Raw genomic sequence first — 18,233 nt, forward strand, 5'->3', positions numbered from 1 at the left:
TCTTTATAGTCATGACAGTAGTAGATGCCTTTTTGTCAATTAGTGAACATGAATTTCGGAATTGAAGTTAATTTGAAAAGACACTTCTTTACAACCTTTGGAATACAATATATTTAGGCTTATGAGCTAAAGAAATAGCTCATGATTGAATAATTTAACTGTGCAAACAAATCGTAAGTATTATATTTCGATACTGCATACGAATTAAGCGCATTTGTTTAAGGTTTTTTTTTCACTTTACCATTGAGAGCAAGTCTAAAATATTGTACCTCTAATTCTATTTTTAATAGTAGGCTTATATTTTTATAATATCAAAACCAAAAGAATAACTTCACCACCAATCCTAACTAAGCGGACCCCTATTTTTTTTAAACATATTTCATTTATGTAGGGCAATCTGAACCTTGATTGTTATTTATCAGTTTTCGTTGATTAATCAAAACGAAGAGTAAAATGATTAGTTTATCTGACTGTTACACTGATATACAGTAACATCACATGCTGTAGATTATCTTGTGATATGGACGAATACTTTAATCTGGACCAACATGGCGGACGTCACACAGCTGATATTATTCACCCTTGTTATACTAACATGTTACGTTTATTCAGATGATCCACATCCCATTATTGATGTTTGTAGACAGAAAAGTCCATGCTTGTGCGAATATTCCAATGGGGACTTCGTAGATCTCACATCTCTATCTAATGATAATGACACAGAACCCAGGTAAGAGGAGGCGCAATTTCCACTGAGATTAATTCACTCAGGAGTATATATATATATAGAACTTCTCAAAACATGTAAGATTTTGAGTAAATAGAGGAGTTTGAATAGTATAACATCGACATTCGTCGCTATACATTACTACTAAAGTCTTGATTCAATACCCACAATTTGCATCCTTAAACAAAATGAACTAATTTTATATCTGAAAGACAGAACATATCATTTTTGTTATAATCAATGATCGTTCTGCAAAATTTGCATGATTATGATTAAATTCAAAAGTACTCATAAAAAACTTTCACACTGCGCATTTTTGATATAAAGATTGAAGTATTTCAAATGAACCTGTTTTTAAAATAATACCAAATTATATCAAAAGACAAAACACTTCACTAACAACCAAACAAAAAAATACAAAACTTGAAGCCCTCCTGAAACGACGATCAACTTAGTAAGTGTTTCGGAAGGGTACGCAATTCCTCCTGTTCTGTTTGCCGTCCGTCGGGTGCCTTATGACAGTGCCACTCCGGCGATGACTCGCATTTAGAGCAAATAATACAGACTGTGGTAACGCCAAGCAAAATATACCCTTGGTCAGCTGTGTCGTAGATATTCTGAATGGGGCAACCAAATCCTGTTGATTATACCATTGAAAACCATTGTTGCATTACATTTCACATAAGTAGCAAACCAACAAAGAGGACATGGTAGAAAGAGCAAACTAGAATAATATATCCGCGAGAGAAAAGTTTTCCACATTTCATATTCAATATGCGGATGTTGCTGCATTTTTGCTAGATAAAAATGAAAAGCTCACTTCTGAATCAATAGAATCATCATTATTTTGTGGTACAGTTCAACTACCAATCGACCATCACTGTCAATTTTTAGATACGGAAATAAACAATATCAATGAGTTATGATCTATCAACATGGCTTTAATGAGTTATTAAGCTAACATCATATGGCAGAATTTTAAATTAAATGATACAACCCTTTTCGTTCTTTTTTGTTGAATCTATACATTAAGTATGATGCATACGAATGTACGGATAAAGTCTGCTAGAGAATAAACACAATAAGATGAAGTCGAAAACTCGGCCTTTTTTCAAACAGTATAAACATAAGAAACTAATGTGATTGTTCAGAAGACCACTATCCGCTATGGTCATCTTTTCTATCCGACACGCACAAATTTGCCCATTTGACCAGATAACCTGGTAGACACAAATAGAAACTTTGATGCACACCCATTATGAATGATAAACATTTACAAACATTAGAATGTGTTCTTCTGTTGACAGCATAAAGGTAGGAATCAATTTTGTACATGAAAATTGATTGTCTTCAAGTTAACCTATATTCCTTTACTTAACCCAAACAGTAGTCGTGTTAAGTATAGGGATACATGCTTATTATAAGCGAATCCATCTGTTATTTATTCTCTTTGAAATGAATGACACGCTTTTTGGGATGTGGGACAATGGGGGGTAAAAGCATGGAAATCTTAGGGAAAACCATAAAGTAAAAGTATAAAGGGGGATTTTTTAAACGAGCATCCGTGTCACCTCTTCGTTCTTGTAACTGTTATGGTTTTTTTTTACATTTTTCTACATCAATATCCAACAAGACAGGAACTGATATTTTATAGAAACTCCCTGAACAAGGACACAAGAAAATTAATGTAAATGGTATATCACTTTCAGGATCTTATACATGATCATTATATATATATTAAGCAGAATATTATGATATTGACAGTAATTTTGCTTTATATATTTATATATTATTTAGGTTTAAAGATATGCCATCTGAAATATTGGGTGGTGCAAAATACTCGTGGAATCCTTGTCATCTGTTTAATGAAAAAGAGTGCACAAACGTCACGGTAACAAGATTTTATCATTAATATTGGAAGGAAAATGTTTTTTTGTTTGGATTTTTTTCCGTCTTAAATCCGTTCATAGTATTGTTTACGTGAAAATGAAAACTGTGTTTTAGATTGCTATTTAACTTCGTACATTAATTGATATTTTATCTTGTTCAAGCGTCGCTGTTGGGTCTTTTGTAGACGAAACACACGTGTTGTGTTCAAAACTCTGAAACTGGTATCTTTTATTGTTTGTTTTTGACCATTCCAGGAGGTTTATCTGAAACAAAAGGGTCGAAATATATTATATAACCTAGCCAGCACTGAACCAGTAGTGACCACTTTGGAAAGTAAGACAACTCAGTGTTTCATCGCGCTGGTAGAAAAATCATATATAATGCAGTAAAAAGAAAATGTTTTGAATTCAGGGTTTTATTACTTTCATTCTTCGTAGCAATATCAAAATTGCCCCAATTCTATAAAAGTTGTAAATAAAATAAAAAGAATCTAAATGAGCTGTCATCGATCTCCAAATTACCAAAACAATGGGACAAACACCAAGGTTCCCAGGACTTACACATAAATATATTGCGGACTTGACATTCTGTTTAGATCTTTTACAAAGTATGATTATAGTAACGTAAAAAAGAATAGAAAAAAACAAATCTCTGTATATCTGAGTAAGGTCGGTAAATATTTAAGTTCATTTTCGTTTGAGTTTTTTTATTGCTAGGTTCGTATTTATTAAACTAGTTTTTTGTGTACTATTTTGTAGACAGCTGTGTGTCTGATTTCTTTTCTTTTTTTTGCATTGTATTATCTGTTATTTCTTCTACTTTGATCACCCTTTTTTGTATCTTTTGTCGTTTTTTAAAGGCCTTTCTTTTTGATAAGAAAGAATGGGCATGTTTATTGTATATCTCTTGATAAAATAAAATGTTATGTTCTCGTTAATTTTCTTCAAAGATCTATGACATCTCTTTAACATTGTATATTTTTAGTTAACTTTAATTTAAAAAAAAAAAAAAAAACATTGTAAGGCGTATAAGAGAGAGACTTTTTTTTTTAGATGTGTGAAGTTATTTCTGGGGCACCTACTCCAAGATATGTACCAATTGGGAATATGATGAACGCAAAGTTCGATCATAACGAAGTAAATGGTGACCTTCAACTTCAATATGGTGTAACAGGCGAAGAGAACAGGTAATGGATCTTGTAATCAAACGTTACTCAGACACAAATGATGTGTAATTCAGTACCTTAAATACAAACAGTAACTCTTTAAAAGTTTTTGGATAGGACACTGATACAAGTTTTATAAACAAATTGTTTAATGAAAAATCCGTGTTGAATTCAGTATTTATTATTGTACCTTGACAAATAAAAAAACAAAATATTCTAAGAACGCAGACACTTCTCAGTATCATTTTCCATAAGGACTTTAAACAGTGTTCAAATGGCAATGAATTCTAAACCACACGCACACACGCACACCTACATAGAAACAGATTTAATGTTTAATCTGTAATCACTATTCGCTATTTACAGGACAGCATATATACTATTGTTCTGTGATAAAACCCAGGATCCTGGACAATTCATAGTCACAGGTGAAGAACCTGCAGGGAGTGGTAAATATGTAAGTTATCAATTCAGATAAAGATTAATATCATACTTTTAATGCTTATGTATGTTCATTAAGTATTTGCACCATTCAATTCAAATGTTAAGCGTATGATGCACTTAAAATCCATCAATTTGTTTTATATGCGATCGAGAAATACGTATTTATTAACAAATTGAAGTCTTATAAATCTGCTCGGAACGAAAAAGTCATGACCCATGTTTAAAAGAAAACATGCAAAAATCCTTTCGGGATTCCAAAGGAACTTAGTACAAGGCAAGTAAATATTTTTGAAGATTTAAAGAACTGAAATATACCATTACATGTACGAATAAACCCAGATGTGATCTCATCTGATTTCACAAAATCCATACATTCTCATATGATTTCGTTTACAGTACTTTGAGTTACATAGCAAGCATACATGTCGATCTACGACGTCTCCAACTATATCAAATCCGGACAATGGTTTGAGTGCAGGATCTGTTATAGGTATAATGTAAGTATCAATCAGGAAAGAAGTAAATGTGTAAAGAGCACACTTAGTTTACTCTATCATTATAAAATTCTGAGTCCGTAAATCATTTTTGAGAAAAGCGCGAACATTTTTTTACTACGCTATCAATCAAATTTTGTTAAAATCTAACGCTATAAGGTATTATAGGGAAAATCCGAATTCTGAATATTTTTTTTTTGTTTGTCATTCGCTTGACCACAATATTTATTTTCGGCGTCACTGTTTTTCTCAGATACTTAAAGTAGTATGTCAAGTTGTCAACTATAGTTAATGTTTTGTTTTGATTTAACTGTGAAAGTTTCAGGTGTTGCGGGATTCATCTGACCTTGACCTAATTATCATGGTTCATGTGGAAACATTACGTGTTTGTAGTAAAAAAACGTTACTCAGATACAATTAACAAAAAGGCAACACTAATTTGAATATGGATTGGTTGTAAGGTGTGTGGATGTCAAATGACTTTTTATCAACCTAATTCTCTGATATAAAATGTGCATGTTCATTTAAAAAATTACTAGATCTATAAAAAGTATTATCTTGCATCATATAATCGCGATTAGTTTTTTCTTTGTTTAAACTTTTTGATTGACCAACACAAAATAATGGCGGTTTTCGTACTGTAGAATTGCTTGTTTAGTTGGAGTATATTTACTGGGAGGTATGGCATGTCAAAAGATAAATGGAGCTACAGGCAAAGAAATAATACCTAATTATCCGTTCTGGTCAGCTGTTGGCTCCTCAATAAAGGTATGTACTTTATATTTGAATATTCAAAGCCTTTAGGTCTCAAATGGCTGCTACTGTCGCTGGACATTCAATCCCAAAATATATCATCCGACAAATAGCATTTATTGCGGTTATGATGAACATATTTAAATGATACATTTTTCTGTAGAATTCGAATAAAACCACCTCGGTCTACGTTTGTGTCTATGTGTTTGTTTGGTTTATTTTCGCTCTGAAACCAATCATATTTCGTCTTTTCAAAGTTCCTATCTTGAGCATAAAACCTTTGTGATATAACGCAAATCTTTGCGAAATAACGCAATTATTTTCGAAAAAACGCAAACATTTTGCTTTATAACGCAAACATTTTTTTAAAATTGTGTGGCGCTTATACGCTGCCGTAGAATGTCCTCTCGGATAGCAGATTTTTCGGGACGTAGCAAACGATAATTTCGGAAAAATAATGGTACAAGCATACTTGTAGTTTATACAAAACAAATTAATAACAAATCCGGAAGATGAAAAAATAATGCTTAGAGCTGAAACAGAAAATATGACTACATATCCATGAGATAAGATGATAGTATTGATGAAGTATGACGTAATCAGAGAACTATATTTTAATTAGATTGTAAACGTCCAATATTATTAGTTCTTATTCAGATACAGTTACAGTGGTCCGTGCAACAATTGAGATTATATTAATAAATAAAATCTACTAGTATTTACATGTGTAAAATAAAAACTATAATTATTGTTTTTCTTGTAGGCTGGGGTAGTTTATGTCTTTACATGTGGAAGAAAATCGGAATATGACGAAATTGACGAAAAACAAAGAATAAACCAACAACCACAACAAATCTAAATACATTGACTCGTAGAATGTCGTTCTCTGTGTGAACTGTTCATTATTGTTTATAAAGTGACGACTGTGTGTAAATGACATAATAAAAGAGAAGATATATTTTGTGTCTTTTTATTGTCAGGTCCTCAGTACAGATTCGCCAATAACGAAAAATTGTCTGATCCAAAAATAAGTTATATTTCAAAAATTCTATTGTTCAATTTGAACATAACCACATATAGGAATTGTGTACGTCTTTAATTTTGTACACAAAACTCCACCTTGAATTTATTTTATTCTCATTGTTTCATGTTTTTCGTACAAAAAGGTCAGTTCTATAAATGGTAATATGATGGATGTTTTAATAAGTGGAGAGAGCTGTCAGGTTTTACTTCAACTTCCACGTTGTGACGACTGATAATAACTTCTATTTTACGGATATTACAGAATAAAAAGTAATAAAATCCCCCAAAGCATAGGTTCAGATTATCTGATTGTTCTATTTATAGTTAACCTGATCTACTCACTGATTAATCAGTCTCACTTGCGGACAAACTTATCCCATACCAGTAGTGTTACTGTATTAACAAACAATTATTATAGGAAATATGAAATAGTAACTTATTTATACCCCCCCCCCCAAATTATAATATATATTATTAAGGCATAGTTAACTGTTTGTTTTTTTTATTTTTAGCCATGGCGTTGTCACTTTGTTTTACTAGCTTTATGATTGTGACTGTCCCGTCCCTTTGGTATCTTTCGTCCCTCTTTTAACGTAAAAGAGCAATATTTCGGATTTTGCTGAAAGTGTTTACGCATTTATAACTTGTTAAGTATCATCTAAATATCGACAAATATGTATACAGAGTTACAGTCGAATAAAAAATTGTGAAATATGTCTATAAATAAATGAGATATGTTAAAAGCGGCAAAGAGTATAAAATTTTTTTTATTTGAATTACCAATTTTTTGAAAATGCGCCCACATAATTCAGTTTATAAATTTCATTTTTGTGCTCTGTTTAAAACTGTTAACATTCCTATTTGAGATTATCTTGATTTAATACAACTTTCTATGAACATTTAGGTTATTAATTAACGTTTTCACGTCGAAAGAATTTTCGTTCAATCATCTGTAGAATCATCTGTATACAAATCTTTACACAAAGAGGCAACATATATGATAGTTTAGTTTGATTAAAAGAGGGCCTCGGATATAGCCTTGTTATACGCAAGATTTTATGTATCTCAAATTCATTCATTCATTCATGTGTTTTCAATCTAAACTTTTTTTTAGGTCTGTTTAAATATAAAGACTTGAACCAGTCGAGATTATTTCTAGAGATTTCCAACTTTTTCAGCGTAGAGAAAATTATCGTTTGATGTGTTTTATCATTTGAAAAAAAGTACAATATCGTATATGACACGGAACAAAAGAATATTGCTGGTTATGACAAAGAGAAAAAAGAACAATATTGTACATGTATATGACAAAGTGAAAAAAGAACAAAGGTGTACATGTATATGACATAGAGAATAAAAGCAATATTGTATGTGATAAAGAAAAAACAAACAATGATGAACATGCTTAAGACAAAGAGAAAAAAGAACAATATTGTACATGTTTATGACAAAGAGAAATAAGAACAACGTTGTATATGACAAAGAACAAAAAGAACAATGTTGTATTTGACAATAGAGAAAAAGAACAATGTTGCATATGACAAAGAACAAAAAGAACAATGTTGTATGTGACAAAAAGAAAAAAAAAACAATGTTGTATATGAAAAGGAAAGGAAAAGCACAATGTTACATATGACAAAGAGAAAAAAGAACAATGGCGTATATGACAAAGAGAAAAAAGTAAAATGTCGTTTATGACAGGGAACAAAAAGTACAATGTTGACCTACCGAATTAGACTATTTACCGGTTTTGTGATAACATTAGCAACACGAGGGATTCTACATATGAAGCAGGATCTGATGACCCTTCTGGAGCAACCGCGATCACCCACAATTTTTGATTGTGCTCGTTTTGCTGTTGTACCCATATTTGTGACATTTTGCCTATTTTTTTTACACATCGTTGTCAATATAATGGAATTTGATGCGACTGTCATTCAAGTGAGAGGTTTAGTTGGCTTTAAAACCAGGTTTAATCCACCAGAAAATGCCTGTACCAAGTCAGGAATATGACAGTTGTTATCAATTTGTTTGATGAGTTTGAGCTTTTGATTTTGTCATTTGATTACGGACTTTCCGTTTTGAATTTTTCTCGGAGTTCTGTAAGTTTGTGATTTTACTTTTCCTGTATAAATATGAGAAAGAACAAAGTCGTGTATGACAAAGAACAAAAAGTGCAATATTGTATATGACTGAGAGAAAAAAAGAGTAATTTGTACATGGCAAAGAGAAAAAAAGTCAAATTGATTTCATCTGATTGATTTTATTAAACTGCTGAAATGACTATTCATTTATCAGCTTGACAAACAAATTAGATACACACAGTATAGTATAAATACCGACCTTGACTTATCTCGGTTCACAAAACATTTTATCAATCAACCTTGGTGGTTTTCATTTCATAGATTTGATCTTGATAATAAGATTTTCTTTTCTGTTTGAAATCTTCTTAAAAATTCTTACATCAGACATTATTATTTTCGTATGCATGACATTAGCTTTTAGTACATTAAAAAACTTCTTTTTTTAACATACTACTTTATACATTAAAGAAATAAATATTTGGTATTATATTCCCAAAGCGTGACAACGCACAACAATTCACTTGAACCAACAATTCCTAATGGTGATTTTAACCTACGTTATCAGGTGTCTTGTCACCGCTGATATCCGAAGAGCCGTGGAAAAGGTTATCTCCCTTCTCTACAAGTTAAAGATGATATTCACATCATATCTCAAGAGTTTTCCACAAAACAAAACAATTTTTTTTTTATAAAATAAGTATCAAATATCGGTTATTGTTAATGTAAAGGAATTGCCTTATTAGGAAAATGATATTTTTAATTTTCATCCATAACAGTAGTGTAAAAACTATTTTAAAGAAACTGTCAATGTCAATGAGCTTTCTAACTAAACATGATGTCAACAGTGGCAATGAAATCTGCCGGAAAATAACTGTTCCAATCATCAGATATCTGGACTTGGCTGAAATATCGTAGTTTAGTTAAGTAGTTGATAAATCGAGCTAATATAGAAAATCCCATAATATCTTGACAGTCTGGGTAAATATGATAAATTGTTTATGCATGTCACAGGTATATATAGTGAAACAATATTCACTTCTGATATCAATTAAAGATAAATTTGGCTTTATCAAATCACATGTCAAACATCACGTTAATCTATTAAAATGGACATTTAAGGGAAAACTAAATATTCATGATTGCAAAATGAATGTCAAATTGAGCTATCTTCAAAGGAAAAATTCTTTAATGCATTAAACTAGAAGTTGACTAAGAAGTGGAACATTTACAGCTTTCGTTATTCGTAAATTCTCAAGATGACTCACTATTCATTGTTATGCTTTTTATTCTTTATTTCACTATTCACAGACATATGTTATGGGTTTACTTGTGTTAAGGAAAACCCATGTAAATGTAGACTAGATGACGGGACTGTCATTGACTTATCACCACTGGGGTTGACGAGCGGAAACCCGAAGTAAGTTGAAAATTACTTCTACAGTAAGTTTTAATACATGGTTTTTCAGTGGTGACAGCTTTATCTTTGATAATATTTCTTCAAATACAATTTCGTTAGAGAGTTTCGAAGCTAAAATATTTTGAAATCAATAACACAAACAGTTAGAAGTGTGATATCAGGTCCATACTTAGTCCGATATGGTATTCCATTCGATTACAATCATGGTCATCGTCAATACTAAAAGGAGAAAAACATGTTAAGGACCAATTATAGAATTCCATGATAAGGAATCTGTGAAAAAGATCTGAGCAAATGGCTAAGGTTTTATTTCTGTTTTGTGATTTAGTTAAATTGTCTTTGCATTTGTTTTATTGCAGATATAAAGATGTACCTGACGCCGGCGCTGGTGACGTCTTCTCGTACAACCCTTGTTACAGTTTTACAGAAAATGCGTGTAATGATGTTTCAGTAAGTTTTTCAGAAATCATCATTAAATGTAAATCCGGACTGAGACCATTATTCCATTATGGCATAACATTACTTTACATATATCATATCCCACACTTTTTTATATTGACCATGTTGTTAAACATTTTGTGAATACTATATACCATGTTCTTAAAATATATGGCCACTGTTTCAAAATACTTGGCATCCAACCCAGATCTGATACCAAAGAGAGCTTTATTAGGTGAGCATTTTCCTATGGGCGCAAGACATTTATCGAAAAAATTGAAAATATTCTGGGATATTTTGGGGCAGAGATTAGAGCCCCTTTTAGCGCAGGTTAAATCTGAATTTGATAGCTATTTTAGCGAAAACCTACCCGATTGAATGGTACCCACTAGACTAAAACCATGTAAGATATGCTTGCTTAAAATTTCCGTTCATTGCTTTTACAATTTGATTAATCATGGGGGGAAATGCTATAGAAACAAACAGAGAAAAAAATCCAGTATATGTGATAGCTACCATTATTCAATAGTCAGAAAGACCAAGAAATAACACGAATACTATCATCAAATTGCAAACAACAACATATCAAAATGAGTTTAGATGATTGTGCATCTCATACTAGACAACATTTGTAATTCTTATTTTGGCTTCGTTTTAATAACATTTTACAGATGCAGCATATCAGAATAAGAATATGGAGGTACTCTTGCCATTAAGATAATTCTTAACTAAAAATCCAAATGACGTAAACATTTGCTACTTTATGTCGCCGTACGGCCTTCAACAATGGGGCACGTGTACATACATACCTGTTTACCATCGGCTTGAAGAGGCTTCATACGTCAATTCCGAATGGGTTTCGCGTCTTTGAACACCCTTTTATATTCCGCAAAAGCTTCCTTTAGATTCTTATTTTTTGTCAGAATATGTTTGTCTTTATACATCGTAGTATCCATTCCACTTACCCAATATTTCAATCTTATCGGAATAGATTCGAATATGAAATATACCGATAACCTTTTGATATAGGTATGTCAGATACGGAATGGTGCTGGGTTCAGTGCAGGAACACAAGATAGTGCCCGATTTCAGTATGATGAGCAAAACGGACTGGCTCTTGTGTATTCAGCAACGAGTGATGTTTTGAGGTCAGTATATTTTTGTTTTTTTAAATTCAATATGAAAAAGGTGATACCTGTACATGCATTTTTTTGGTAATCTGATATAAAGCATTTCGGGAAATTGTATCATTCATGATTTTGAGTGAACTTCCGAAAAAACAAACTGCAAAGAATTATTGTACAGGAAATCGGCTAGAATTCTGCGACTTGTATGCAAACATAAATTCACATGAGTAGAACGGGATCTTTTCTTGAAAATCTATATTTAAGTTGATTTCTTCGAGCATCAATTAATGTCATAACGACATTCTTGGCTAAATCAATACATAAAATCATTAAATATTATTTCCAGAACTACATATACGTATCTCCAGTGTGAACCTGATCAGGAGGGGGCATTAAATGTACTAGGTGAAATTGTGCCTGATGGTAACTATGTAAGTGTCAATATTCTAGTTGGTCATACGATTACAAAAAACATATAAGCATTGCAAAATCCAGTTCTATTGCCTGTTAGTGGCACATTACGAGTCCTTCCTGCGACTACTTGACTTTAACCAATAATACGACAGGTTCCACATGAGGAGCATGATCTGCCTACATCTCCGGAGCCCACAAGATTACTCGTCAGTTTTCGTTTCTTTACATAGAAATGGATAAGAAAAGCGTAGTAACCAGTAAGAAAACAGAAAATACAAACGTTCTCAAGTAGTCATAATTGACGATTTCTATGTCAAAGTAAAGAAGGTTAACACAAATACGCAGAACTTTTAGTTAAAAGGCGAAGTGTTAGCTTTTTTTCTCTCTTTCGGATATGCCTTGCATGATAAAGTTAATTATAATTAAGTGTTTCGTGTAATCGCTAAAACAAATTGTTTATATGGTGTATAGATTTTATAATATTAAGCTTACGTTAAGTTTTCAATTGAAAAATATGTCTTTATTGTTTTCAGTATCTGTATTTGGCTAGCAAATACGCATGTCCAACTAAAGACAAATCCGGTTCCAGTGGTGGCGGTGGTCTATCAGGTGGATCCATTCTTTTAATTATGTAATTATACAAGCGAAATATAAAGTTATTTTTTGTATATTCAAGATTCCATTTTTAAGTCGAATCAAAGATAGAGCTCTTCAAGTTTGTTCACGAAAACGCCACACTCGAAAATAAACGGTCAAAATGAAAAACTATGAAAATTACCGAAGATGCTATCTCACACAGCGGATGATTTTTCCAGGTATAAAAGATTGATCCCACAAAAACCGTTATGCAGAAAAACGGTACATTTTATATTTGAAATTGTCCTGTCAGTTGTTAGTTTTTGTTACAAAGCAATTATATTCGAACCTAAGCCTGTTTAAAATGAACAAAAAAGGAATGTCTAGATATGCTAGCAAAATATGGAATAGGAAAATCCATCTTTATAAAATATTATGTTTGAATAGATCTTATTGTAATTGCTGTATTTTTAGCTTTCTTGTCATCTGAAATAGAAGAACATACGTATGATGACGAATTTAAATCTGGTTAAAATTCAGATATATTGACGATTTTTTAGCAGATTACGTCAAAGTCATGATATAAAACAAAAAGGCCGATATTTACTCCATTTAATTATACAAGCAATCCCTGTGTTCTAAGAACACTCTCTAATTCATTTCTATTTTACCAATATATATGTCAGGCTTTCAACACTATAAAAATGATTCCACTACCAATTTCAGAGTTGTTGTGCTGTTATTTGTTTACCTTATTGGAGGATTAGCATTCCAAACAGCTGTGAAAAAGGCAGAAGGCACAGACCGAATACCTAACTTAGGTTTCTGGGTGGCATTACCAGGCTTGATTAAGGTAAGTATCATTTATACTACTTCATTTGCATTGCTTTATGGTTAATTAGATGCCTTTCTGTTCAAGCAGATATTAAAGATAAACTGCCCAAATAAGTTATGCATGTATATCTCAAGCTTGTCGACACATATATATGTGACCTACCAAATTAGACTTATCACAGGAAATGTACTGACATGAGCAGCATAGCGGCTGTCACGTGTGGCAGCAGATTGGTATACCGGGGCACCCGAGATCACTCACCCACTGTTTTGGTGGGATTCCTGTTGCAAAGCCTTTGTTTTTTATGTTGTGTTTTGTGTTCTGGTGTTTGTCTGTTTGTAACTAGGTTTTATTTGATTTTAGCCATAGATTGGTCTTTCGAGTTATATCTTTCGCCTCTCTTTTATATAGCTGGTTTTAAGCTAAATTTAATATCAATCCAAAAACTTTCGCTTCATTGGTTTACATTTGTATACAACTGGGTGTCTCTTATTTTATTATGCACGCAAGTTTATAACATACTTTAATGCATGTGTATGTGTATTACCACTGTTGGTATTATCACTATTATGCATGCAAGTTTTTAGCTCACTTCTGTGTTGTATTCATATCATTGGATGGGTGCCGTTGATTGTATTTTGCACACAAGTTTATACATGTATTATATACTGTATATGTACTGCATGTATATACATACCACAGGGTTGGTGTCGCTATTTTCCACGCAACCATATATACATGCCGCTATAAATGTATAATGTTATAGTTTATAGTTATCATACATCGATTGTGAACATGAAAAATGATGAGAATGACAAAATAGTTATGAACAAAAAGACATTATTCACACTTTCTAAACGATATCCCTATTTGATTGAATTAAGTCATTATCATAGTTTATATGAACATATAGGATTCTGTTGCATTCAAATTTTCGTCAAAAAATAATTGTGTTATGATTTTTCAGGAAGGATTTTCGTTGACCTTCAATACAGCAAAATTAAAAGCTGGATATAGTTCGATATGAGACTTATGAACATGTGGATTATGGAATAAACATTTGGAAGCAATATTTTTAAAATGTGGCTAATTATACATAAAGATGTATAAGATTATTGTTATTGACTGATCATGGTATATGAACATTCAGTATAAACTATATTTGTTTTAAAATAAACATAAATACATGATTTCAATGAATTATTTTTGGGTTGTTTTTTTGTGTTATCAAGGACGTAGGTTTTCTCCAATACAAAATGTAAGACAGGAATGCAGCAAGACCCCGATATTCAGAAGCTTGACTATCACTTCAGAAATTGATGGATTGTTTTAGCGGCAAATTAAATAAATCTCCAGAACACATACGAATGTGAAATAAATATAGATTCTGCTTTTTGTACCAGAATGACACGATTGGCCGCGTATTTGTTTTTTTCTTCTTGCTGGTTCGCAAGGTATCACTGACATGTCAACCTACTCATGGACATCATTCTGACTCAAGTCGACCAGTATAAAATTTTACACTCACTCATTGATGCCACGTGCTCAGTAAAGAAGCAGCGAATACCTTTTTTTTTTAAAGTCTTTTGTTGTGTCCTCTAGTTGATAAAGCCCACTGCCTCCCACAATCTTTTAAGAAAATTATAAAATTAATAGAAAAAGTGGTAGGGACTTTGTTTATACACAACTCGAGCATAGTTGATATTCCGAATAGATGAACAGAGAACCATACATGACACTTTAAACGTATGATGTATCAAAAATAACCCATAACCGCTTTTAATGCAAGAAAAATGGTAAATAGTTTATTCATATTAACTCACCGTATACTTGTTAATTCTCATAATTTTTTTGTGCCATTCGGCATGGAAATTATCGAATAACAACTGTATTTCAGAAAACACCTAGATATATTTTGAAAATTTTATTTTAACATGTTATTGGTAGCTATAATTGCGTGATAGCTAGTTTTTGTTTTAGGAGTAATCATCATCGTGAACGCTTTAGACCCCATCCCGGCCCCATGCTTATAATGGCCCACACACTTTGAGTCTCGAAAAAGAGATACTGTAATTACACCCACAATAAATCGTGTAAATAAAACATTTGAAGGCAATATGAGAAAACCAAAATCAAACAATCGACAATTATCATATTTTGATGGATTCTACTACAAATTGTTTTGTTTTTTGATTTTGCCATGTGATTATGGACTTTCCAAATTGATTTTCCTCTGAGTTCAGTATTTTTGTGATTTTACTTTTTGCAATTTAATTTTGGATGTAACGCGTCTTCTGATTGACTGACGTTGTTTTATTATCAGCCCATAGACATAATTTAGGCATGTGACCGTGACGTCATCAACGTTTTTTAATAATTTTCTACGGTTAAAAATGGAATTTAGAATTAAATTATGAGAAATGACTGTAATATTTTTTCTGTCTATTCGAAATAACATAAAAAAATATGGTGCACACTGTTAAATAACCCGCTACGCGCGTTATTCAGTGTGCACCACATTTTTTATGTTATTTCTTGATAGACAGAAAAAATATTACAGTCATTCCTTAAATAATTCTATTTTTCTATATGATGTTGATTTTATCCTCCAATCTTACTACTTTTCCTTGATTATTCGCTTTGGTTGAGTTTTTGTAATCTTTTTCTTGGTGGTTCTCTTTTGGCGTTTTTTTACCTGCAGTAAAGATTTTCAGATTTATGTGTACATAAAATAAGCCAGTTATTAAACGATGAATTTAGGTAAGTTTTGAGTCCTTTATGATATCCGATTTTTATGTAAAATAAAGTTATGTAATGATTTATCTACGTTATTTAAACAAAACACACTACAAAGATCGAATTAAACTAGTCTACGCCTTCAAAGATAGAAATAAAAAAAAATGGACCTCGTTTTGTTACATCCGTCGAAGATCAGTATTACGTTATACTGTTCTCTGTTTGTCCGTCGTAATAGTTATCAAAGGTACCAGGATTATAATTTAGTACGCCAGACGCGCGTTTCCTCTCCATCAGACTCATCAGTGACGCTCATCAAAATATTTATAAAGCCAAACAAGTACAAAGTTGAAGAGCATTGAGGATCCAAAATTCCAAAAAGTTGTGCCATTACGGCTAAGGTAATCTATGCCTGGGATAAGAAATTCCTTAGTTTTTCGAAAAATTAAAAATTTGTTGAACCGATGTCAATGCTAACAATATTTGTTTCAGGAATAACCTTCACCTGGTAACCTTGCGGAAGCATTTTTTTTTGTTCTCCTCTGGCTGGGTTTCGTTCTCATGGTTCTGAGATATCGTGGCACCAAATCGCTTTGCATTATGCCCGACCAGCTAGACCACTCAACCACCTAGGCTCTACAAAAATAAAGCTACCCTTCCTCTTCAGTTTTTATCTAGCGTCGTAACAGGTGCATTAAGTTAAAACCATGTTACCAATTATAGCTTTGTTGTTACTTTTAATCGTTTACCTGCGATGTTGCAGAAAAGAATTACGCGCTTTGTGTGATGGTTTCTTTTGATTCTGTTGACAATTTTGACTGTTCAACTCCTTACACTATACTTCAACACAATCTTATCAGACTAAAGTTGTCCTATTTAATTCTACCGTACTGTAACTCTGAATGCAAATATATTTGCAGAAACTCATTTAAAGCCTTTTCTGATGAGAAAGGTAAATATGCTAGATATACTTACTGGAGGTGTAAATTATTTCCGGCTTATTGATATTTATGTAACAAAGTTTATCGACAGGTTGTAGGTATTCGGGATTTCCTATGGGCACTAATTGTGTCCCTTCAATTGCAGACTTGTTCTTATACATGTACTCAGGTTATGAATCACAGTTTTTGACTTAACTTAGTAGAGATCCGTTTAAATTGCATTTAAGTGATAAAATTCAACTCACCGTTATCTTGATGATTTTTTTTCGTTTAATAGATGATCAAGAATTTCTAAGAAACAGAACAAAAATACAGCCGTAATTTTCTTCAAGGAACTTACTTTAAATATATCAAATGTAGACAGTAATAACTGTCCTCTCCTTGATTTAGATATTTCTGTTTAATACGGGTCAGTTTCAACACCACACTATAAAGATCACTAAAATTAACAACTTTTCAGTAACTACTAGATAAAGTTAAAAGAGAGAAAGAGAGTCAAAGAGATGAACAAAACATTATCTAAAATGACAAAGGTCAATGAAACAATAATTTGAAAACGCATGTGGGAGAAAGGAGAAGATGGATGAGAGAAGTGAGGAAATTCAAAAGTCTACCCCATCATCTTCTTCTTCTTCTTCAGCATGTTCAGGATGTCCACCCTATCTGCAGGGTCACCGCATTAAAAAAAATGTCTATTTTTAAAATTGCGTTATTAGAAATTTTATGTACTAGTTAAAAATTTAAAATAATAGTAACAGAGTTAGAATAGGGTTAGACTAAAAACTAGTTAAAAAACAGGAACTTGTATTTACACTATATACATTTTAAAATGGATAAAAATACTAACGTATCAGTTGTTTAAATTTCTCATAGCAAAAAGGGAAGTGATATGAATTACTATTCCGTATTAGTTATAGGTAAATGTATGCACTAGTGTAGTTTCATATTTAGTTTATATGTACTTAAAAAATCAAAAATGGTAAAAAGAAAAAGAAAAAAGAAAATGAAAAAAACTATAATAAAAAAAATGTTTAAAAAACAGTAGAGGTCGTCAACACAATTTAAGGTCTACAAGTTTATTTACAGGGGTAATTAATATTCAAAATACTCTAGTTATGATTTTAACTAAGGATTACTTTACTATATCACTTAGTATTTAATTAAGTTTA

The 18,233-nt window shown here is 31.9% G+C and overlaps 2 protein-coding genes across 2 annotated transcripts; both read left to right on the plus strand.

Annotated features, from left to right (window-relative positions):
• Positions 1-494: 494 nt before the first annotated feature.
• On the plus strand, positions 495-6,432 carry LOC134704960 (uncharacterized). Its single transcript, XM_063563740.1, has 7 exons — positions 495-730; positions 2,525-2,618; positions 3,670-3,803; positions 4,149-4,239; positions 4,623-4,723; positions 5,365-5,488; positions 6,237-6,432. The coding sequence occupies exons 1-7, from the start codon at positions 549-551 to the stop codon at positions 6,330-6,332; spliced, it is 822 nt and encodes a 273-aa protein (XP_063419810.1). The 5' UTR covers positions 495-548; the 3' UTR covers positions 6,333-6,432.
• Positions 6,433-9,659: 3,227 nt separating this feature from the next.
• LOC134704961 (uncharacterized) lies at positions 9,660-14,516 on the plus strand. The gene is made up of 7 exons (XM_063563741.1): positions 9,660-9,997; positions 10,357-10,447; positions 11,465-11,583; positions 11,909-11,993; positions 12,510-12,607; positions 13,279-13,405; positions 14,355-14,516. Exons 1-7 carry the CDS (start codon positions 9,837-9,839, stop codon positions 14,412-14,414), a joined length of 741 nt encoding a protein of 246 aa, XP_063419811.1. The 5' UTR covers positions 9,660-9,836; the 3' UTR covers positions 14,415-14,516.
• The last annotated feature ends 3,717 nt before the right edge of the window (positions 14,517-18,233 follow it).

Source organism: Mytilus trossulus, chromosome 2 (genome assembly GCF_036588685.1).
Source record: "Mytilus trossulus isolate FHL-02 chromosome 2, PNRI_Mtr1.1.1.hap1, whole genome shotgun sequence".
Lineage (NCBI taxonomy): Eukaryota > Metazoa > Mollusca > Bivalvia > Mytilida > Mytilidae > Mytilus > Mytilus trossulus.